The sequence below is a fragment of the Ixodes scapularis genome, unplaced genomic scaffold (assembly GCF_016920785.2).
Source record: "Ixodes scapularis isolate PalLabHiFi unplaced genomic scaffold, ASM1692078v2 PGA_scaffold7__128_contigs__length_106722199, whole genome shotgun sequence".
NCBI lineage: Eukaryota > Metazoa > Arthropoda > Arachnida > Ixodida > Ixodidae > Ixodes > Ixodes scapularis.
This window is the reverse complement of record NW_024609882.1, coordinates 34,713,342-34,738,220: the sequence shown is the minus strand read 5'-3', so window position 1 is coordinate 34,738,220 and position 24,879 is coordinate 34,713,342. Positions and strand designations below refer to the sequence as shown.

General features: G+C 45.7%; 1 protein-coding gene across 3 annotated transcripts in view; it reads right to left on the bottom strand.

The window, feature by feature from the left end:
* Positions 1-24,879, bottom strand: part of LOC8050645 (NPC intracellular cholesterol transporter 1) — a 108,135-nt gene that overhangs the window by 43,333 nt on the left and 39,923 nt on the right. For 2 of the 3 annotated variants that reach the window (XM_029968677.4, XM_029968672.4), the window contains exons 2-5: positions 15,627-15,789; positions 13,973-14,216; positions 11,554-11,799; positions 6,758-6,984 (exon numbers count right to left, since the gene is read on the bottom strand). In XM_029968677.4, the coding sequence (XP_029824537.2) occupies positions 6,758-6,984; positions 11,554-11,799; positions 13,973-14,216; positions 15,627-15,789 (880 nt within the window). Of the gene's footprint in view, positions 1-255; positions 295-6,757; positions 6,985-11,553; positions 11,800-13,972; positions 14,217-15,626; positions 15,790-24,879 lie in introns of all 3 variants that reach the window. The other variant, XM_029968666.4, reaches the window with a different exon arrangement.

The window sequence follows — 24,879 nt, the reverse complement described above, 5'->3', positions numbered from 1 at the left end:
TGGTTATTACTGTAGAAACACAACAAATGTGACGATAACGAAATTTTAGGGTTTTTAAGCACTCCCAAAATTCCAGGGTTTTCAAGGACTTGAAAACAGCATTTTACAAATTCAAGGGTTTTCAAGGTCCCGTAGGAACCCTGGTGGTGCCTCAGACCCATCATGTGGTGCTTTGCAGAAAAAGAAATTACTTTTTTGGAGGGGATGAAAGAGGCTCTTTATACTTCCTTAATCTATTGAGCAAAACTGATGTACCTGATGTAACTGATGAAAAGGCACCACATTTGGGTACCCCTGTAAGCCGTAAAAACAAAACATCTTTTTGAGTTCAGTGAGACACACTGATTGCAGATACGTTCAATGTATTTTGCTAACGACATACTTTGTGCTTAAACGTCTTTGAATCACCGCAGAACCACATATTTGTGAACAAGCAGTACTGCAAAAAAAGTGCTTGGATTGCTCCCCCCCCCCCCCCTTTTCACAAAAAAAAAAAAAAAAATATTTATTTTGCTTTGTTGGCACATAAAGCTTGGCGTTTGTTAAAGGGGCCCTGCAAGGAACTTTTTTACTGGTTTTTAATTTGCACCGAACCTGAGCGCATTGAACGTAGTAACTTAGTGAAACTTTTCTTTTCTCGAAATTCCCTTTATTTTAAAAGTTATAGGCAAACTAAAATTACAAAAACAAGCAAAAAATAACCTCCCTCATGACGTCCTTGGTTGCTTGAGAGTGGCCTTGAACTAGAGGAGGGGTAGTGAGCTTATCGAGCGCTCACGGCTGCTGCACTCCGTGTCGACGGCACGAGAGGGCGCCACTAAAACATGCTCTGGATAGGCTGTATGCAGCAGGCAGCCAGAGGGGCTCTCATTGCATTTGCTGCGAGATTAAATTCTAATTCGGCATGACACTTTATTGGCCACAAATGACAGAAAATACGGGGTAAAGATCAGTTCAGAATGGGAGCCACTTTGTGCTGCCATACCGCGAAACGGCCAAACCGCAAGACAAAGCTTCTCGCCGAAGGCCTTCGGAACGCTCGGAGCCGGTCGAATCTTCCTGCCCATATGACCGCAGCGCCGCCGCGTACATCCGGGACCTTTCCGTGTCGGCGCCTGATCCTACTACTCCTTTCTAGTATGCGCCGCCTTTTCCGCCGCTCGGTGGCGGGTATGTCGACGGGTCATTTCTTTTTTCCGTACTTTATGAACTGCATTCGTTTCTTTTCTGATCTAAAATACTGAACAAAAACTACTTTTATAAATAATTGAAACGGTTCGCGCCACTTATGTTTTGTATATCGACTAAAAAGAAACTTTTAGCGGCTCTGACCAGTAGTAAGTGCTTTCGGTACCGCAGGTCGCCCTCGTCGGTGGAGGAGGTTTTCGCGTTGTCCGGTTAAAATATGACGCACTGATATTTAGTTACTTTCTCCGTGCCCGCTGGCTTGCCCGAACCCCAAGAGACGTGGAAACCGCAAAAAAGGTAGACGCTTAAATATGATTGCAGGGCCCCTTTAAGCTAGTGTGACGAGGCCATAATGGCACAATCAAGCTTCTGCTTGAAAAGCATTGATTGCACAGAAGGTCCATCAAATTGACACGACAGCGATTCAATCACACTACATCACAACCCTGTTCTCTCCACGCCATAAGCTAATAACGAAAAATTAAGATGACTGACTATACTGCACTAGTCCATTTAAGCTGTCAAAATTCTAAGCAATTTCAACAGGAAAAAGCTAAAAAGTCTCTTGAAATCTCGCTTTACATGTGGTTCTTAGATTGATGACTGACAGTGACGCTTGAAACATCAGTTCTATGCTGCCTTTTTTGGTGATGTTACGATGTCATCGTTATGATATAGTAAACGCTAAAGCGAAAGGTTGGCCATTCATTTTGTCCAACCCCTTAGGCGAAATATATACCGAAAGCATTTGAAAGTAAAAGCAGAAGCACAGAACACTATGACATCACACAAGACACAATCTAGTACCAGAAAGAGCTTACCACACTTCACACAAAAGCCTCCAAACAATGATTCCACGAGCACAACCCAAACAAAAAGAATGACACAGATTGCTGTTGCTGAACACACAACCTTATTGTGTCTACTACAGTAGGACCTCTGTATAGTAATATCAGCTCCTCCAGAAAAAATCTCCCATTGGTACTTTCGATGACTATACCAGTATTAGAGGTATACATTAACAATGCTTCTCTATAACTGTCTTTAATGTAAACGAGTTCTACTGTAAGACACCATTCACACACCTACCTTTTGAACAAATTCAGTGACATTAACTCTCTTTGCCTTACAGCATCCCATACAAGCCTTTCTACACTATGCGCAGTCAGCCCACCCTGTGAGCCATTCCCCTAGAAGTGAAATAAAATATAATGGCAGACAAGTGGTACTGTAATCTTGCACAATGCAGTAAATCATATAAACCACTTATAATAAAGCAATTACTAGTCCATTCTAACTGGGTTTTACATGTTAAGTTATGCCATAAAAAAATGTATACTTCAAGAAAGATAAGTAATACGACAAAGACGCTTCGCATATATGCCCGCCTTCTGGAATATTTCGTGGGAACAAATTTTTGCAATCAGGAGTGGTGCTTGGTCCTTTCCGCACGGGTGACATGTTTGCATAATCAACTGTTATTGACTGTTTTCTTAACACATATTTCATGAAAATCGCAACTGCAAAATTGCAAGTAGTTTGCTCCGTATCGACGCTTCGCTTCACTGGAAGGGAGATCGACCAAAGCTACATGATCCAGTCGAACTCAGATTGCGTTGTGATCTTGTGCTTTTTAGTCTGCGCGTGTGTTTGCATGTCTTTCAAGCTTTTACTGCACTCCTCTTGACTGGTGGTGAAACAAATCATCAATCCAAATTAAAGCAAAGCCATACAAATCTCCCAATCTTGTTCATCGTGTTTTCTCTGCTAGAGCAATTAGATGAGCTATGATTCAGGGCAGCGGAACATCAGGCACCTTGTTGCATAAAACTATTGCTGTCAGCTAAAACGGCATTGCTCAAGCTTTTAGGCGCTGTGCAAGGCTTAGCAAGTTGTATTTTCAAATCATAACTACAGTAGACTCTTATTAATTCAAACTCTGGAAAGCCACAAATTTTGTTTGAATTATCAGAAATTCATGATGTAACATAAGATTAAGATTACGGATGTACGGATGGCAACACATTCAAGGCAGATAGATATTTTATGATTTCCTCTATACAGGCCTACTAATCATAAGCAGGTATTCCACACATGAAACATTGGTGAAATGTATGAGAAGTTCATAAATTCCTAAAAAATTTTGTCTATCGTGAACTGTTTAGACAGCAGACACCTCAAAACAAAATTAGATATGGGCTATTAGCCCCATTGAGTGCGCTTCTTGCCGAGCACCGGTGCGCCGCTGAGAAGTAACACCCTCCGAAGCAAGCTCTGTGGGTATTGCTTCTCTGCAGCACACAGATGCTGGGTAAGAAGCGCGGTCAACGGGGCCGCAAGATCAATAAGCACAAATTACATGAAAACGCCGTTCGAAATGACCGGCTTAATAATACGTTGAAAACATAGCGGGACAATCCCAATCTAGAAATTGGCTTGAATTAACCAGAAGTATGAAACATAAGGTTTGAATTATCGCGAGCCTACTGTATCGTCAATTGCACCCACTACGCACTAGGAAACAAAATGGCGGCACCCACAAAACAGTCGGGGAAGGAAGTGCCGATACTCCTAAGCATAGCTTATCTAGTGGCTCTACTCTCGGCCGACCTCCCGGGGCAGACACTATGCAGAGCGCAAGTTCGTCTGCTCGTTGTGCAGGGGCTGTGTTGGCCACAGAATGCCGAGCTCTCGGATCGGCTCGATTGGAAGAATCACAGCCAATCAGAACTTGGTGCTCTGACGTCACTGCAACTCCTGTGCAAGAAGCAGATGAACTTGCGCACCTCATGGTCGCTGACAAGGTGAGAACGAAAGGGAAGCTTCAGGTGTCCCGCCTCCAGCGTAAGCTTCCCAACTTTGACAAAGGTTCAATGTCTTGTACACCTCGAGTATGCGTGCGCACCTAAACAGCGGAAGGTATGGAGCGTGTGCTGGAGGCCAGGCATTTGAGAAACGCGCCGTTCCGTCCTCATTCTGTTAGCGACTATATTCGCGACTCCAGCGAACTATGGGGGGCACACAGGTCAGGCAAAATGGCAGACGAAAGGAGGTTGTTTGCGTCGTTCAGCACACGGACCACCATGAATTTCTAGCATTACAGCATAGAATCAGTGTTACATATGAAAGAAAAGCGATTTTTCGACGGTAAAAACCTTCTTCTAGTCAACGCGTAGGAATGACACGGCGGAGGCATAAAAATAATTACTGGAAACTATGTTTGTTTCTATGCTGCCTACGAGAACCAAGCAGCGATAGCAGACGACAGAGTCGAAACGACCTCCTTTCTTGAGCTACGCGGCATCGATTTCGCTGGAGTCACCAATAGACCATTCCACTTGGGTGAGAGAAGCGAGGGAAATGTAGGCACTATGTTTGGGCAGTTCTGGCGGTGCGGTCCGTCGGGACTGCCCGAATGCTGAAAGCAGCCGTTTTGGCATCTGCCGCCGAGGTCGGGCGCCTGCCCTTTCCCTCTTTTACCCTGCCGAATCTGTCGAGAGCGGCCAGTTTGGCGGCTGCTACCGGGATTGGTCATGAGTCCTTTCCCTCTTTTAGCCAACCAAACTTGTTCAAATGCCCAGACGTGCTGTATATTTCCATGTATAGGTTGGCTCTAAATATAGGCCTAAACACCCTCAAATTCTGACCAATAAAACAAAACATCAGTCAATAATTTTTTTTTTAGGCACTTTAATTTGAGATGCATATTTCTGAAGAGGTTGACTTAGACGAGGCAACACATGGTATGTAGATGGCACCGCAGTCGAACAAAATGGCGCCGCCCAAACAGCCCTTAGTGGAGTGGTCTATAGCCTCCATGTAGTTAGTATGATAATCTAGAGGGAAAGGCCCCATGCACTCCGGCCGCTTCGGAATGATGGGGCATAACATCAGTGGTCCCAGTAGGTGGTCCCGATGGGCCCATATTGTTGGCGACACCTCAATACAGTACAGCCCGCTTATAAAGAACGCCAAGGGATTTCAAATCAGTTCGCTATATGTGGATTTCGAGAAAAAAAGCGAGAAATCAGCTGCTTCAGCACACGATTTTAATGCTTTTCAATATAGTTGTCGTTCGCGACTGTACGTACCACGTGAGGGACGTCTTCACGATCGCCTGCTCGATCGTGTCGAAGTGCGGGAAAAGGATTTGTCCAAGTCCGACCCGCTCGGCACCAGCGAAGTAGTCTCAGAAGGTCTCCGCCGCCGCGAGAGCCGTTTCGGCGGACACAGACTTCTTCGCAAAGTCCTCGCCACTCTCGTCACTTTCGCTTTGCATTGACGGGGTCAGAGTTCGCGAGGGCTTTATCGAAAGGGCTTCATTAGAGGAGACGCTCCACAACCCGGCAACGATAATGGACCTATAAGTTGGCAATAAAGCCCTGGTCCATCGGCTGAAGCCTGGCCGTGGTGTTTGGCGGCAGGAAGAGGACTTCCACGGTGTTAAGCAGCGGATTGATGTGATGCGCGTTACAGTTATCAAGCAGAAGCAGAACTTTCCGTTCCTTGCCCGCCATGTCGTTGTCGAAGTCAGTCACTGTCGGCAGCGGTAGGTTCAGTCAGGTAGGGTTTCGCGAAATCCGTGTACTTTCGCAGCAAGGCGTTGGCTTTCGTGTAGGAGGAGAAAAAAACGCGGAGCGGACGGGAACGGCCGAAAACTCGAAATTTCCCGCACAATGTGCACAACGGTGCACGTCACATGTACTGCGGAAAAGACAACTTACGGAACAGCGCGAAGTCCTCCCTCGCTCGGAAGAGACGTGGCGGTCGCCTCAGTTGTGTTATCGGTCCGCAGCGGTTTGTTTTTGCGGTTATTTTCTAGAATTGAACCGTAAATAGCTTTCTTCGCACTTAATATGAGTATGTTTTTGCAGCTTTTTATCGCTATATCCATGGCGGGCCTTTTCGTTAAAAGCGGGCTCATATCTCATTGCAGGTATACAAACGGTAACGGGAAATTGAAATCCATTCGCTATATCCATAATTTCGCTATTTCCCAGTTCGTTATAAGCGGGATGTACTGTATACGCAAGGAAGCAGCAGAACATTGCCCGTAATGATGCGTCTACACTTGCGAATTTACAGGTAGATCCACACCGGCGGTGAGTGGATTACGGAGCCAGGGGGTGAAATCAGCTCAAGATTGAATTGGTCTGGGGCCCATATCCAGATTTTCTGACGACGACAAGTCAATTTCGTCGCCCGGATCCAAAATTTGCTTGCCACAGTTACGGATCCGCCAGCGAAACCGCAAGTGTAAACGCACCATAAGGTCTGTGTCTATCTCTTGTCTAGCTTACTTTGCAAAAACAAAAAAAACACTGGCCTCGAGCATTATATAAAAATAAGTAAAGTCGACTAGCACTTAACAACTTCAGCTCGTCGCGGTAAAAGCAAGACGCTTAACCTTTCGTTTGCTTTCTTTCTCCGCTTTTCTTTAACTCTCTCTCTCTCATTCTTTTGCTCGGGACCATTGATGTCAGTGCTCAAAATTCGCAGCGTTCTGCTCCCTCCTTTAATCCTTCAGATAGCCTCGAACGCTCCCAGAGAATGTTCCCAAGCATCATACCTCTGAACGAGCTCCGCCTCCTGTTGCTCTTGAGGAAGAAAACTCCGAGGACGCCGGCGCTGAGGAGCACAAAGAGGAGCATGGAAACCACCAGCATCCCGTCGTAGCGACCAATGGTGAAAGGCATCGCGTCTGGTGGCAGCAGCGGTGGCTCCAAGGCCACGCAAACCTCCGGGCAGTCGCTGCAACTGCACCGCTGCTTGCTGGCTCCAAATGGCTCCGAGCATCTGAGGAGAGCGGAATTACGTATCTATTTACTGCACCGCATAGATCATAAAGATTAAATCACTCTAAAGTTTTGCGGAGTTCAAGTTGGTTTGCTTCTTCAGCAGAGGCACCGGTGATGTCAGAACGCCGCGTTCTGATTGGCTCTGATTGGAGGGATAGTGGGTAGACCTTAAGGCAGCCAGCAATGAGGTCTACCCACTATTATTCTGTCAAGGCCACTCAGAGCTTGGCGTTTTAACGTCAGTACAACCCCCCCGCAAGAATCAGACAAACTTACGCTCTGCATATGCTCATACTCTGCCAGAACTAAACTACCGTAAAATCCTGTAAGGACTCCCCCTCCCGAGAGATTGCCCATCCCGTTTTTCTGGCTAAATATCTGCAACATAAAAATTCCAAAACATTGCCCCCCCCCTCGATTCTTGCTGGACGTCAAGCGATGTCCTATGGGAATTGCGCATCAACGGAACAATCTGTGGTATGATCTGCGGTACCGGTACGTCCGAGAAGCGAGTTCATATCGGGTTCCCGCGTTTTTGTCTGCGATCTGCGTGCGTGATATCGGCTCCAGTAACACAAGAGTTGTTCCCGCGTGTACTATATTGCATCGTGAAATGTGAATCTGCTGCGTTCGTGATTTGCGGTATCCGTTCCCGAGTTTGAAGCGGATTCCCATGTTTTTGTCCGCAATCTGGGCGCGCGATAATTCTTAGCTGTAACTAGGGTGTGCATTTTCCGGTTTTAACCGAAAAACACCTATAAACGTCCGTCGGTGACGAAAATATAAAATCGGTTAAAACCGAAAAACACCGGTGGTTGGATATTTTCGCCCTGGTTAAAACCGAAAAACACCGGTCGTTGCTAGTTTCCGACCAAGCGAAACCCTTTCCCCGTAGAGGTTCGTCAAACGTGTTATCTCGTGGATCCTGCATTCTTCCAGTGTTTATACATGGCTTGCAGGTGGCGTCAGTCCGCCCTCCTTTCTGGGGGTCAAGAGCGTCTGGTGAACGCAGTGGAAGCTAAGCTCTCATACGCCTTTCCCCTACTGTGTCTCCCATGGCCCCCTTTTGTGGAAAAATTAACACAGTGGAGGGTAGGCTCTCACGTGCCTTTTCCAGATTGTGTCTGGCCAAGTGATGTCGGTGCAAGCCATGTATTCAGAGGTTGCTGTGGTTCCTGGAAGACACTGCCAACGTCCGTGTCATACAGGAGCGTGCGTTTTCATAATTGCGGGTTGCGAACCGCAAGGAACGTGCTGCCATGACGGCAGCACGTTCCTTGCGTGTAGATGCAAGCATGAAAGTATGCTTGCATCTACTATAATAACCAAGTGTGAGAAATAGTTGCTTCCTAGAAAAGAAGTATATGAACTATGTGAATAAAATTGGAACTCTCTCTCTGTGATCAATCACTTTTTTTTCACCGATAATCACCGTTTTTAGCCTCGTCGTGAGACGTTCCACCGAAACACACCGGTGTTTTGAAAATAAATATACACCAAAAAACATCCGCCGATTTCTCTCACGACACCGGAAAGTACACACCCTAGCTGTAACCCACGCGACTTGTCATCGTGAAATGCGATTCTGTTGCGCCCACGATCTGCGGCATTTGTTTCCGTGACATGCGAGTTTGTAGTGTATTCCCGCATTTTTGTCTGCAATCTGTGCGTGCGATATCGGTTTCCGATCCGTGACAGGCAAGATTGTAGCGGGTTCCCGTGTCTCTACTGCACAATGAGACTTCAATCTGCTGCGTCCGCGATCTGCGGTATCCATTCCTGGGAGGTGCCAGTTCTCTGCGGGTTTTCACGGGTCTTTCGCACCGTGAGACGCAAATCTGCCACGTCCGCAACCTGCGGTATCCTTCCCCGTGACACAGGAGTTTGTGGCGAATTCCCGCTTGTTTATAGCATCGTGAAACGTGAATTTGCCGTGTCCGCGATCTGTGGTATCAGTTCCCGCGTCACGTGGTTTGAAGCAGGTGCCCCGGTGCTTCTCGTTAATTTTTTATAAAGTTTTGAAGTGGCATCCTCAAAGATAGCCCACCCTATGTTTTTCCCAATTTCTCTCTTCATTTTGGGTGGGCGTCCTCACAAGATTTTACAGTATTTAAAAAGAACATTTTTTTTCTAATACTTTGGACGGTGGAACTGCTTGCCATCATTGCCTGTTAAAGCCTAAATATTGACATGTCTGAAAACCTCCTCCTACCACACCTGTTGTAATCCTCCTCTGCTTGGGCAACACTGCTGCCTGCAATAGTTATAAACAAAAAAAAACAAAAAAATTTGGGAGGTACCTATATTCTGGGGGAACGTCAACTCCCAAATTTTTATGTGTCCGCGGCAGCAAGGACCATAGATATGGTGTGTCCGTCGCGTGTGTGAAGGAGCAAGAGTGCAGATCGCACTTTTCAATGTTTACGAAACAATTGTACATGAAGCACTGAATAGAACTCTGGCTGTTCAGATGAAAAAGTCCAGTTTGAGTACATAGTTCTCCGTAACACGTTTTTTTGCGTAAATTTCGCTTTAGGAAAAGAGTTTGGTGATGGGACAAAAAAAAAGGCTCACTCATTGTTGTTTTTTTAACTGAAACTTAATGAACAATGCAACTGTGGCATTGTTTTGGGGCTTTTTTCTTTACTTTGTGAATGTCTTTTATAAAAATGCTAAAGTTCTGTCATGACAAAAAAGAAGAAAAAAAATTGTTTTGATTTTTCATTGCCCAATGTTAGCATAAAATAAATAACTTTTTGGAAATCTTGCTTTTACAGTTGCACTCTCCAGGCATTCTGCTGCATACCGAGTGAAGAGAAACGTTGGGCATTACATTAGTTTTCTAACGGCAGTTTATTTCAGCAATGTCAATGTGTTCCTGCAAAAAACGGCTATAATTTCTTTCACAAGTCACGCTAGAGCACTGCACGGGCCCGGGCCAGCCCGAAAGCCCGAGCCCGGCCCGGCCCGCGGGCCGGGCTCGGGTCGGGTAGCACGTATTTTCTCGGGCCCGGGCCGGGCTCGGGCTTGAACAAAAAAGTTCTCGGGCCGCGCCGGCCCGGGCCGGCCCGGGCAATCTTGTGCCGTAAATCATAAATTGTTGTTGATAGCAAGAAGTTTGCTCATTAATCTTTTAGGTTCATTGAACACAAATAAAGCGAAGTGCAAATTCACTACAGCGTCGTTAAAAATAATAACTAAAAGACATCTTGAAGCTAGAAAGCCTTCAAGCTTTTTCCGTGTGAGCGAGGGTTGTGTTATAAATTGTAAACAAAATAAAGTCCCAGTCATATGCTTTTCAACCTGTCTGATTCATCGCTCTCAAAACTATCTAGTTCACTATTAGGAAGATTTAGAAAAACGTACGCAAGCGCTTTGGGTAGCGTAAAAATAGCGTTGCGATGTAAAACCTATGGCGATGCTAATTTTAGCTTGCCCAAAGTGCTTGAGCACGTTATTCTAAGACTCCCTTATTGCACAGAGCACGACACTATATTAGCGCGAACAAGCGATCGTCGTGTTTTTATGCTTATCTCATAGAATCAAAACGCTGTTTTCAAAAATATTAGTGTCTTTAGAAGTGCTCATCTGGGCCACAGACCTAAGCGGTATACTTTGGCACCTACTAAAACCATTTCGAAGTAAAATTCGAAAAAAGAGCCAACGTCGTGTTCGCGGTATCAGTGTCGCGCAGTGTACATAGTCCGTTCCGCGCTTGCATGTTTTGGGAACCATCTTGAAAAAAATGTTTTAAGGGGTTAACTAGGAATATATTAAACTTAAGCTTGCCTGAAAGGGTTGTATATTTTAAGAACGCGTTGACATGTAAAGCTACTTCAGAACATATTCTTAAACAGAAGAGGTGCGCAGACCAGGCTTAGAACGATGGAGACTTTTTGCGATGAGGTTGCGATGTGCAGGGCCTTATAGAAGTAGGTTGAAACGAAACGCGTTCAAACGCAAAGGGTGTTTCGGAAACTGGTTCAAATAAGAAGGGCGTTTAGGGAATGGGTCGAAACAGGACACATTCAAACGAGAAGGGCGTTTAGGGAACTGGTCGAAACGGGACGGGTTCATATGGGAAGGGTGTTTAAAGAATGGGTCGAAACAGGACGGGTTCAAACGGGGAGCTGGTTTCGGGAGCGGGTCGAAACAGGACGGGTTCAATTGGAAATGGGTTGTTTCGGGCTACAGCCATCGGGCCGGGTCCGGCGGGGCCTTGAAATTAACAATTCTGTCGGGCTCGGGCAGGGCCCGGGCCGTGTCTCTTTCGGGCCGGGTCGGGCCGGGCCTAGAAATTTAAAATTCTGTCGGGCTCGGGCCGGGCCCGGGCCGTGTCTCTACCGGGCCGGGTCGGGCCGGGCCTAGAAATTCCGGCCCGTGCAGTGCTCTAAGTCACGCACACAGATGAAACATTGCACTACATTCTGCCTCACAACTGCAGTATATACCGTATGTTTCACTCATGTTAAGCCAAGGATACCTTTTGGGCAGTCTCCTCCCTTTACCACGATGTCAAGTTTTGATGCTTCACAAAAAGGTGAAGCGTTCGAGACGGGCCACTCACCGATGGTGGCCTGGGTTGAACGGCTTGAGGGAAACGCCGCTGGCCGTAATGCTCCTCTCCCCCGTGATGATGTAGTTGAACTTGAGCGGAGCAAAGCCGTTCTCGTCGGAGGTGCTTCCCAGGAAGGTGAACCAGTCGGCCGCCGTGCAGTCCTTGCCCTTGCTACCGCACATGAACTGCATCACCGTGTTGTCCGTCACCACCGATTGCACGTGGGCACACGAGTCGAAGGCCCCGTGCGCAAACCTGCAAGCGTTTAAAGGAGAGAACAACAATGCACCTCGATTAAATCCGGAAGCGTTAGAAGGGGACAGTTCGCTCGTAATTATTTTATGCAAACACCAAAATACACATTACCTATACTATGCTAAATGATCTCCTAAATGCTCACCCATGGACATTACATCATTCACATTGAAATATTTGCGTAATGTCGAATAGAAATTAATAAATTACTAGCAAAAAGCTGTTTTTCTGATGGTATACATGCTATGTCCAGTTTCTATACTCTGGCTGTGCATAATTTGATGCTACACATGTGTTATATAAACCTACAAAAAAAAGAGGCTCAGTGAAGCTGTTGATTTAATGGTTTCTTTCCCTCGCTTCCACTATTCATGCACCAGAATAGAAAATAAGGTTCTCCTAATATTGCAATAAAGCTAGAGTAGGGCCTCTCTGATCTGAGCACTACACTTCAAAGCTTGTCATGGTTTCAGGGCTGTGCTGCTGCATCGCTCTGTGAAACTGTCAGAAATGCTCACCTTAGAAGGGATGTAGTATACCTGCCCTATATAAAATGACATGATCTAATTCATACAGCAGCAAGAATGAGGCAGACTTTGCAACCTCCATAATCATACTATAATAATAATACATTTTTATTGCACAGTATAAAAATACAGAATCGCTCACAGGCCCACAAAAGCATGAAGATTCTTGTGCAAGCCTGTAGGCAATACTGTATGTGGCATACCTTGCAGTTTTAATATAGTGTTGATCTCTATAAAAACAAAACCAAAACAACATGGCAGTCTTAGCTCACTGAATCAATGATAAATTAAACGCAAGCATAAGGGATTAGAGAAACAAACAGCCATTTTCAAGTTCTTGCTTTAGATACGGCTGCAAAAATTAAACTGTTTTTCAAGCTTTATTACTTAAGCTGCTCAGTTATGTTGCATGCTTCCTACACCAGCACATAGTGTTACCTAGTATGTTTCGAACTGGAACCCTCTCTCACTGGCTATTAAAGAAGTACTCATCTAGAGTAAGAGATAATATATCACTGGCTATTCCTTCGGGTCTACTCAGGCAACCTTTCTTGAACAAAGTCCAACATAGCCCGAACAGGTGAGCGCAAATCTTTCATTCTTTTTTTCTGATTTTCTCTTTTAGAATTGAAAGGCTCTCATGAAAACTTCTATATAGTCACAAACAAGATAAGGACTGCAGTGAGATCTTTCAATTGTCCCACGTCCGGCACGAGCTTCCTGCCTTCGATAACACTTTGGCATCTCTAGGGCTTTGGAGCCTGTATGTACAGCCACAGAGCAATGGAAGGCAGCAAGTATGTGCATAAGGCTGGGCATCACAAAGAGACACACTGCAATTCTCATTCTGTCAGGGACTATATGTGCGGTGGAAGGTTATCGTTCGAGGCATCAGCTTAAAGGGACACTGACAGGGTATTTATGCTGGCCAATGTATTTATTTTTACACGACATATGAGAGCCCAATTACCCAGAACACAATTTGCGGCTCGAAATTTGTTTTCTTTCCACACGAAAACCACCGATTGAGAACTGGCCAGTTTGAATCGCACTCACTGTCTTTTCCGTGGTCATGCGCTGTTTTCTTTGGTTTAGACACAACCACCAAAGATAATCAAAGTCGAGGGTCATCGAAGGCACACACTCAATACTAGCAATGGACAAAAAAATATACCATTTTTTGTGGCTTCTAAAAAAAACTGCAAATACGTTGATAGAAAAAAAGAAAGTAGCACAGGCACGTGACTTTTGGTATATTTCTTCTTCCTCCCGTGTCCAGTTTCGGTTTTGAGCAGTTACATATTTTGTCTGTAATAAAAATATATGTGACACTGTTTCAAAATATTAAGTAGTCTTCTGAACCATAATGGATCACCTCGCAAAAAATAAGAACAAATTTTTGGGGGGTGCGCTCTCCTTTTAAGCAGCAAATTTCGAGGCTTGCCAATACCCGGCCTCAGCAAAACGTGAAAAAGGGGCCAATGTCGCACACGTGCTGACAGTGTTGCGGGGTGCATACTAACTGTGTTGCACACAATTGAATCGAAAGGACAATGGGAAATTTCACCAGATTTCTCCCTCACAACTCCTCGCTCATAAGAATGACACCGGGAGGCTCTCGCACCAGCAAAAGAAACCAAACTCACTCTTTGCTGACGGCGTAGTCCACGGCCAGGACCGTCTCCTTCCCTTCCTGCTCGTCACTCGGCTCGGTCCTGTTGATGGCGATGTAGTCGGCGTGGTTTGGGTCGCAAAAGCCGCAAAAGATGCGGACAAAGTTGCTGTAGCACGTGGGACACTTGCCCATGCCCAGGCCGAGGGGCTGTTCCAGCTCGGCCTTCATCGTTACCAGCTGCGGGTAGTCACAGCAGAATTTTGGCTCTGCCTGACCTGTGGGAGAAACCAGCAAGGACAGACGTTGTGCGAGGGGTCTTCAGAGGCGAGGAAAGTAAACGAGAAGAAGCAGCACCTCCTGTACTTGGCGTCAATTGTTTTGCGCTGTGTCATCGAGGCTAGCGTTGCTTCCACAGTGCCGCTGCAGCCCCGCGTCACTGCACAAGCACGTGGCTTTGTCTCAGTTCGCATGTGCTCGTACAACTAGATTTGACAGGGTTAGAGCGCAGCGGAAGATATGCTAGCCTTGAGGACGTAGCACTAAGTAGCTTACACCGAGTGCAGATATTGAGGTCACAGTACTGGATATTCTACGTCATCCATCAAAGGCCAGAGTGCAGCATAGGTTGAGCACGAGTGCGGCATCAGAGTTCGGCCGGTACTTGCATTCTCGCTGAATGAACACAAGCTCCAGTTCAGTGGCGACGCAGCACTTGTGTACAACCTATACCCTGCGCTGACCTCGGCTAGTTGACATAAAAAATTCAGCACAACTACCCCGCTCTCTAGGCCATATTGGAAAAAGCATAGCTTTTTCGCACAAGAGATCGGTAGTGCTCACATTTTAAGGGTCAATGTTGCCGAAAGCGGACGTTTGAAACGAGAATTCAAAAATACTCCAAAAGCCGGGAGACGTCATAATTAAAATAAGAGCACCGATTTGACATAACAGAAAAAACAATTTCATTAGACGTTTCGCCTCCTATGCGGGAGGCATCTTCAGTAGTTACAAAGCAAATGGAAGGTTCAACCTCAAGTCAACGCTATTTATCACGAATGTCCGTATAAGCTTCGTGGAGAGGGACGCGGTTTTTGTTACACACGGATGTGTCCCTGCGAACAAACCACGATTCTAGGAGCTTTCGGGGCCCCCATCTGTCCTCCCTCGCCAAAGTCTTCGCGGCCGGAAAGTCAAAAGAATACCCCACTGTTTTTCTTTTCCGCATGGGAGACGAAACGTCTAACGAAATTGTTTCTTCTGTTATGTCAAGTCGGTGCTCTTATTTCAATTATGGAACGAGAATTCGTGTTCGCCGCCTTCAAACTAAGACGAGCGACAAAAAGATCTGTAGGAAGCAAAAACTAAATCTTGTGTACGGAACAAGATCATTTTGAAAATTTTCCTTGCACCTACAAGGCACAGCACAAAGATGTCTAAATAATTGAAAAAATCAAGAGAACTAAAAAGAACCATCACAAACATTCACAAACATCTGGAAACTGTCTGCCACTCTTCCAAAGCAGCAGAAAAAGTTGTTGATGGTGATGATGGTAATAATCATAACCATCGACGAGGGGGGACAAGAGCACAGACAGCCCTCTCTTCAAAGTGGAGTTTCACAGCCGGCTTGATATAGGAACACTGGTTTGCACTGCTCGCTTCTCCAATGCTGGCGGGTGTCTCACCTTCTATCAAATGAGGACACAGCTCTTGAAGGATGCTCAAGCCTTCTTCTTGCATCGGCTGTCCCTCCCCTGTATATAGGCACGGTCGTTCCTTCTCCGTGTCTTCGTCTATGCCGCATTTTCCTCGAAAGGAACATCTACTTTCTGCAGGGGTGCCCTGTGCCTGAAAAATACAAAGAGGCATCGCTCGCTTAGGACACTTCCCGACATACCGCAATATCCATCCTCTACTACCTCTGTGAAAACTAGTGATGGACCGAATCTGCCGAATTTTAGATTCGGCAAAGTTCCGCAAATGCCAAACTTTTGCAGGGAAGTTCGGCAAAGATTCGGCAAATGTCTGCACACGCGCGAGAACACGACGGAGCCAACGGAGCCAACGGAGCCTTGGATTGCAAATGGACGCCATGCAGTCGTGCGATTACCATCGTGCAGTGTAGTACAACCAGCAGTTACGGCGCGGTGTGGGGTAGGGAACACGGTAGCTGTGCGTTTATGAGCGAGTGTGGTTCACTTCAATATTTTCTGCCGCAAGAATAGAAGATCGACCAGTAATTTACGCAGTCCACACCGCAAGTGACAAATGACGCGGTGCATTCTGAAACATTGGCCGACAATTACTTTAAAACACTCCTTGCAATTATAATAATTCTGTTTTCGGCTCACAAGTATTGTTTGTGCGAAAACAAAATAATATTGCTTTTTCAATTAGTGTTATTTCGCTATTTTCATATATCTGCATAAAACTGAACACAGAACTATAAAGGCCCGTTCACACTCTTGCAATCCAGTAAGACCGAGAGAGACCAGAGCGGTTTTTAAACCTCTTGCAATCTCTTAGGACCAGCTCTGCTGCATAGCACCCAGTCCTAAGAAGTCGCAAAAAGGCTTAAAAACTGGCCTGGTCTCTCTCGGTCTTACTCGGTCGCAAGAGTGTGAACGGCGCTTAATGCTCGACGTTGCACATCCGACATTCACTCTCCCTATCTTCCGAAACGTTTGTGTGTCCTGACGCCAGAAACCGGAATTTTAAAGGTTAAAAACGAGATGTTGCGAATATGGGACACACTCTTTCATGCAAAGCCGACTCTTCTGGTGAAGGCTCAGCAACCGTTGCATTCGTTTTCACGCACAAAACGGTGACTCCCAGAGAAAGCAAGAACACAGCGTTATTGCCTTCATTTTAGCAATGTACACACACATGCAGGCTTGCGCTGATGATGCCTCAAAACCGAAACTCTCGTAGCGTGATTCGTGACTGCGCCACACCCGCTTCTACCCAACCTCGTTGTCACGCCACTTCTGCAAGGAGTCACTAAAATCACCAGTAAACACACAAAAACGACACCGATACAATTATCTTGCAGAATATCACCTTATTTTGTAAATATGTTGCATTTAAGGTAAAAAAAAAAGAAACATAAAACCTTTCTTTCGCCAGAAAAAAAACGAAATATCAACGAGCCTGGTAACAATGTATTTTTGCCGAATCTTGGCCAAATCTTTAGAAAAGTTGGCAAAAGTTTGTCTTTGCCGAATCCTAAGATTCGGCACCGAACTTTCGATTCGGCAAAAGTTTGGCCCATCACTAGTGAAAACAGCTGAACTAGGAAATGACTTTCAGTCATGGGGTACACATCTCGCCCTTGCGATTAGTTGTTGTTATGATACATAATAGCTACAGGCAAGTGGACTAGAATCAAACATGTTGCCACAGTGACGAAGGTTAAATTGGAAATCTAGTGACAAAAAGGTGATCCAACTGCATTAAAAAAAAAAAAAGGATTAGTAGCAAGAAAGAATGTGTAAAAAAAAAAATTCATAATAAATACGTGGTCTAAAAAAGTGCTGAGAAAATTGCAGGTAATTTTATTGGAGTACCCATATATCTAAAGAGAGTGCTTTGCCATGCAAGGCATAAATGCAATATTAAGAGCAGTTAAAAGACTTAACTGCTGACATTGAGCCTTGCTGGGAAAAAAAAAAAGAGAATTACTTCAATAACCAACTATAAAGTTCACTGCAAGCTAATGTAACACGACCATTAAGCCTGTTTCAAAATTCAGAATGTGAAATATGTCCTGCTAATATCCCACATAGCATCAATTTTGTACCCTTGACAATATGATTTATACAAATTCGAAAGTTTTTAAGAAAATGAAATGTATTAATGTAATGAAGAAAAAAATTAAATAAATGCTAAAAGCAGTGACCTTTGTGTTTGTTCTTTTTCTCACTATAATCCCAAAGTTTTCAATACCGTTCAATACTGCTTTGCTATAAAATGTGTCAAGTAAATCTGTAACACGTCCTAATAAAATCAACCCCAGCAGCAAAAAAAAAAAAAAAGATGTTAAAGAGTTAATAAAGTACACATAGGCTAAACCATATCCAAGCCTTAGGTGAGAGACTCAAAATATATAAAGATGCAGCTCCACCGAGTTTAGGCAAAAGTGAGAACTTTTGAGACATATTCTGACAATGAGTCAACTGAAATGGGCAAAATAATATACCTCCATCTCTCAACGTCAAGAGTAAAGGAAAAGCGGCAAGGTCAAGTTGAAAGAGACTTCCGAAAGCAGAAATTGATTACTACTCATTCTGTTAAGCAGGTGAAACAGTTTAAGGTCATATAAAAAGAAATTACAAAAAGGAAAGAAGTCGGGTTAGTAGAATCGCGAAAACGGGTGCGACGTCATTACAGACAAACACGGAAAAAAAAGAGGGAAAGGGGGGGGGGGGGCAGCGCACGCAATGACGACACAGAATGAAGATAAAATCACTTTCAAACGTTCAATACCCGCCCCTCCCCTTTAAAAAAGAAACATTGCATTCGTTACATCTTCACAGAAAAAAAATACGGTCATTTTGTGACCTTGACAACGCCCCGAAGCCACTTTACAGCTACCTATTGCGAAATAAAGCTCGTCCTAACGAAAAGGAAAGGAAATAAGAAAGAAAAAAACTAAACAAAACCGGTCCTCACATATTGAATCGATCCACAATCGACCTGTTTTTCTTGGAACTGCACGAACCGGCGATCGACTGGGTACGAGTTCCGCAAATCGCGGTGCAGACGACGCAAGTAAAACGACTTGACGCGAAAGGAAATGCATTCTCGGTAGAAAACGCGTGCTCGCCTTTGAATGCGTGGAGCGCTTTCGCGTTCTCCCTCGCAGAATTTGCGTACACAAGGGAGAGGGCATAGCTCCGCAGAACGCTTCGCCTAGCACGAGGAATCGCGTAAAGAAGTCTGTTCAATAAGTGCTACACGCACGCATTTCTGACAATGCTGCACAGACACCGGAAGAGTCACATCAGTGTACAGGTAGAGGAACCTGAGCTACCGGCGGTGATGGTACAGAAACCGAACGCCCCTATAACAGGAAAGCGACAATGACCGGAATTACTGGAAATCACGCCAAAAGTTCAATGTTCTGAGGAAAAAGAAGAAAAAAAAAATCGTAGGACAAAAATTTATTGTAACTTTGCTACAGATCCAATAATAAAAGCAACGACGACACCGAGAATAAAGGAAGGACGCGCCGTGCGTCGCAAATGCACAAAACGTAAACTGTCGCCGCAAAACGCACGCATATATATCCGTGATATATACTTAAAAAAAAGTAAATAAAACGTAAAAGTGTCGACGACCTTTCAGCGTAACTTTGCAGACGGCGAAAGCAGACCGCCCCGGCGAGCCACTCAGAGCGGCTGAGTATAATCACGTGACAACAGACTATCGGAGTGCCGCGTCTGCCGCGTTCCCGTAGAGAACTGTCACGTGCTTCGATCCTTCTTTCTATCTGGCTCACGCGGGCGATAGCTTTCGCTCGCTGCCGAGTCGTGCGACTAAAGGAAACCTTTTTCTTTTTCCTTTTTCGCCGAAGCTGCCGTGTCGGGATGACGAACGTGAGAACGTGAGACACTTCGTTCCCCGTTGTCGTGCGTTGGCAGCTCCCCAAGTCGCACACGACCCGACCACATACCGACGCGATTCGTTGGGGAGACTTTGCCTTGTTCGTTCCGTCCTCCTGCCCCCGAACACTGTTCGCGGACGGAATGAATCCAAAAGGTCTAAAAAAAAAGGGGGCGGTAGAAGTGGCTATGTTCGGGCGAACTGGTAGACGTAGGCACACGATCCTTTCATCGAGTCAACGTTCTTAGATCTATCAGTTGACAGGCTCCACGGAAGAGCGTCGTTCGAAAACGGATCTTCTCCGTTGTCTGCGCGCGAAAGGTACGAGATCAGGGGCGGATCCAACGGGGGAAAAAAGGCAAAAGGGGGGGGGGGGGGGGGGGCGGCCGCCCCCCCCCCCCCTCACCCCTGCTTCCTTCTCGGAGGGCAGTTTGACATGGGGGGACCCCCCGGTGCACACGAAAGAGTGGGAGAATAGTATCCTTACAATTTTCCGTCACCCCCCCCCCCCCTCCCCCCAAAACTGAGTTGTGGATCCGCCCCTGGAGGAGATGCGGGGAGGAATAGTGTTCCTAGCATCACCAGCCGCAACTCCTCCCCGGACAACGGAGAGGGACCGTTTTAGAACAACCCTCCTTTTGCGCGAACTTTCACGCAAACTATATGTTTACTCTAAAGGCGCGTTCACACTCTTGCAACCGAGTACGACCGAGAAAGACTTCTTGGGACCGGATGCGCTGAGCGGAGCTGGTCCTAAGAGATCGCAAGAGGCTTAAAAACCGGTTTGGTCTCTCTCGGTCGTACTCGGTTGCAAGAGTGTGAACGGGCCTTAAAGGCCCGTTCACACTCTTGCAACCGAGTACGACCGAGAGAGACCAGACCGGTTTTTAAGCCTCTTGCGATCTCTTAGGACCAGCTCCGCTGCCTCGCATCCGGTCCTAAGAAGTCGCTCTCAGTCGTACTCGGTCGCAAGAGTGTGAACGGGCCTTAACAGTGAAGGTCCGTTCACACTCTTGCAACCGAGTACGACCGAGAGAGACCACACCGGTTTTTAAGCCTCTTGCGATCTCTTAGACCCAGCTCCGCTGTAGCGCATCCGGTCCTAAGAGGTCGCAAGAAGCTTAAAAACCGGTCTTGTCTCTCTCGGTCGTACTCGGTTGCAAGAATGTGAACGGGCCTTTACACTAGAATCACTTTCCACCGCGGGCAATGTGCATCCAACGTTTTACCGGTTCCGTCCCTTCTGTCCATGGGGCGGGCTGACATAAACCGATATAAAGTCCCTCGATGCTTCTTTTTACAAGTAACGACAACCAATACAAATGACAAAGCACATTTCGCCGGAACAAAATGGCGTCATTCAGTTAATTTTTCTGCTGTGAGCCGCCATTCACTTCCTAAAACCTGCACCGTGACGCGATCGGCGCTTCAAAGAATGTCGCTACTTGCAGAAAGCTCCCATCTAGGAACTTTAGGCTGATAGCGTAGCGAGCGCCACCGAGCGGACGAGCCACAAAAAGTCGCCAGGTGTTCCAAAGATCGTTTCAGCACCCTCCCTCAATTCCTCCTTTCCATTCGATAAAGAGGGAGACATTTTCCTCCTTTCTGCGGCGAGTAGCTCAGAGACCCGCCCCTGCGCGGAGAGGAGGAGAGAAGAGCCCGAGAGGGAAGGGAGAGAAGGAAATTCGGAACCGATTTTCTGCCCGGCAGAAGACCCAGCCGACACTAAGACCTAATTAGATCAACCAAGCGGTGTCAAAAGCGCGAGTCAATGGGCCTTTTTTTGTTTATGATCGGTTCAGCGATGACAGAACACCCACACAAACATGGCGAGCACCATGAGGGTGCTCTTCTGATTGGTCCCATCAGCTCGTAAAGCCCGCTGCGTTTGGATTTGAGGTAAAACGAAGTATCGCTTCTAAACTGACTTTGATCCAGTAACGTCGAGTAAATCAACATTGGCGGTCGCCATTGTTTCTATTGTTAAAGAAAGGAAAAAGGGATGCAGCAATTATAAAGCATAGGGCACTATGGAATTACAATACATATGAAATTGTTAGGGGAATATGGAAAGGAGTCGTGGTGCCGGGATTGTCTTTTAGAAATGCGGTATTATGCATAAAATCCGAGGTTCAGTCGAGCTTACAGCCGGGCTTCGACCTGGCAGGTCGGGCTTCGACCTGGCAGAGGAGCGTGGGAAGAATGGCACTGGGGGCAAGCGGAAGTACACCGAATGAAGGAGTGCAAGGAGACATGGGTTGGGCATCGTTCGAGGCTAGAGAGACGATCAGTAAGTTGAAATTTGAACAAAGGCTAGACGAAATTGAAGAAACACGATGGGCGAGAAAGGTCATCTTACATGAAAAGAGTGAACGCTAAATGGACAAACCGAACCTAAAAACTGAAATTCAAATACGAACAGCCAGATGCTGGTGCAGAGCAGACCACCTCTGTGAAAAAGGAAGTAAAAGAAGCCGATATAAAGATGTGGAAGGAAAGAATGCAGTGAAAATCAGCTTTGACTATGTATAGTGGGCGAAAACAGGAAATAAAGAATATTAATATAATAATTCACGGGCGAGCTCGTTGTTATTCGAGGCTAGAACGGGAGTATTGAGGACTAGGATATATACTGGAAAAGTTATGAGGAAATGAACACGCGGTGTGCCGTATGCCAAGGGGAAGACGAGACTATAGAACATGTGGTGTTGAGGTGTACAGGGTTTGCACCCACCCTTCTCGAGGGGGTGGCGGATTTGGCCGGAGCGCTGGGGTTTGCAGACGAGAATGGAAGAATGGATGATATGTGCACTTTAACAACAAAGAGGAGATTGGAGGACGTGAAAATTAACTAGGGAAAATAAAATGACGCACAACTGACTGACACAGCTGGGGACAGACGGGAGTCGGGACAGAGGAAAATTGGGACTCCCTCGCCAGGGGGATGAAAAGAAGAAGGGGGAGATTTTTTTTTTTTTTTTGCTTGATCCCCAAAAGGTCATCCTGGTGATATCCCACATCACCTGGTGATAGTTACGAAATTGCAACTGGCAAGCGAATTGGCAAACGATGATGAGGAGGAAATACGTTTGTTTCTTTCATAATTAAAACTCAGGCAATAGTTCTGCGGCATGGCCTAAGAAAAAAATCCAAAAAGTTTTACTGGGGCCCGTTTTCTAAAGGTAGGAAAGGACGGATCTGAGCAGCTGAAGTTTTCTTCTGGACACCCCTGCTGGTTTTATCCATTCATTAATGTTTTTGGGCTTATCTTCGGGATCTATTGTCGCATGTGCATCCTCCCTTTCTCTTCTGAAGTGTTTTCAGTCCCACAGGAGGTGATCGATATTTGGTGGGGTCTTTTCTCTACAAAAGTTACACTCTGGTGGTTTCGGTACGAATTTCGGGCCCTTTCTATTGTATTGCTGCTTGCGTGTTCTACTGCAGCCAAGACTGCTTGCGCTTCGGCCTCTTCCGGGGTGTCTGCGGCTGCTGGGTATGCCCATGTTCCTATGTTTAGGAGGTGAAAGGCTATCGTTGCGTTATTGTTGCTGACCGCCGCGTCGGGATCACTGCGGATGAGCTCACTTTCTTCGTTGTGTTTTTTCGCATAGCTTCTTGTTTTTTGGTGATCAGGGAAAGGCCAAAGGAAATAAATCATACTCTTGGTTCTTGATTTTTAGGCTAGGTGGCGCAAGCTACCGCCCGTTATAAAGGGTACACCGTTAGCCTTTATTCATCCTCCGACACGAGGCGCGTGATTGGATCCGAGTCCTCGCCGACCGCTGACGCGGCGCTCGTTTCCGATACGAGCTGAGCCGAGTTCATGCCGAGCGCTGACGCAGCCCACGTGTCCAATAGATGCTCAGAGTACGTGCCCGAACACTGGCAGACTCGTGTAACCGGCACAGCAGCCACTGAATGGCGTGCAATTTCCAAAAAGATCTATTGCGATGGTACAAAAAAAAAAAAATGGCACCTCTGCAATAATAAACTCGGTGGTGCCAAAAAAAAAAAAAAGATGGCACCGCTGTAATAACTAACTCGGTGGTGAAAAAAAAAAAAAAGGCCAATGGCTTTTAATTTTAATGAACTTATAAATTGCTCTCATTTTGACGCCGTTCACTCGTTCCATCGTTTGCGTATCACCTTGCATCACCCTCAGTGACACCTCGTTCATCATACAAATACCTGCAGCGAATCCAGCTTAGCTCTGATGTATCATGCACTACACACGTAACCTCTGTCGTTGCTAATACTAACCACACTTTCGGAATTTTTACGCCGTAACCTCAAATTAACGACACCCTCAGTATGTATGTATGTATGTATGTATATATATATATATATATATATATATATATATATATATATATAATTTGGATCTTGCCAAACTACGTTGGCAAGATCCAAATTAGAATACGCTTCCCCAATATGGTCTGCATATTGGGGAAGCAAACCCTAGAAGCCGTTCAAAATAGATCACTGTTTCATTTATTCTGATTACTCTCTATATACTAGAACATCAGGATTACGCCAGTCAGCTAACTCTCTCCGCAGGAGCGTGTTCCGCCTCTCTCTTCATCGAACATCCTATGACAACAAGAATCTCAGAGAATCTTTGCCATCACCTGCTCACCGAATTTTCCCTCGTCTCGACCGTTCATGTTAATAATGTGAATTTTCTTCGTCCACAGTCTCGTAACAAATGACCACATTACCATTGGCCATAAAAGGCGGAAACACGCTACCTGACCATATTGTTTCCACAATTAACGTTAATATAGTGGGAGCTGCCAGTGCCCTCTTCCTCTCTAACCGCTTGTACAGATTTCAGCGTTAGCGTTTGCTCAAGTTGTGTTGATTGTTGTTTTGTATAGCTCACCCCTTGTCTAATATACTTTTGGGTCTTCGAGTAAAACAAATGACGATGATGATGATTGCACGCACTGTCCGTCGACTGATATAGGGAAGCGAAAACCGCAAAAAGGAACAAACAAAAAACTCGCACCGTGTTTACCCAATTACGCTTGAGTTTACGCTTAAGTCATTTTACATGCTGGCATAGTTTTAGTGTCACCTCGTAATCTCTGCGCACATGTTTGTTCTTTCGTATTGTTTTACTCATCCACTCCAATAAAAGCCCTAGTAAGCGCTGACAGTATAAAAAAAAAAAACGTTAAAAAAACAATTTGACTTCCTAAGCGCTTTGAAGCTGGGTCTGTGCAGATAATGTGAACGTTAACTAAAACATGCTATTGAGCAATGAACAGAAAGCCAGGACACAAGTGAGCCGGTGATAACATTATTATTATTCCCTACAACAGACACGTTGAG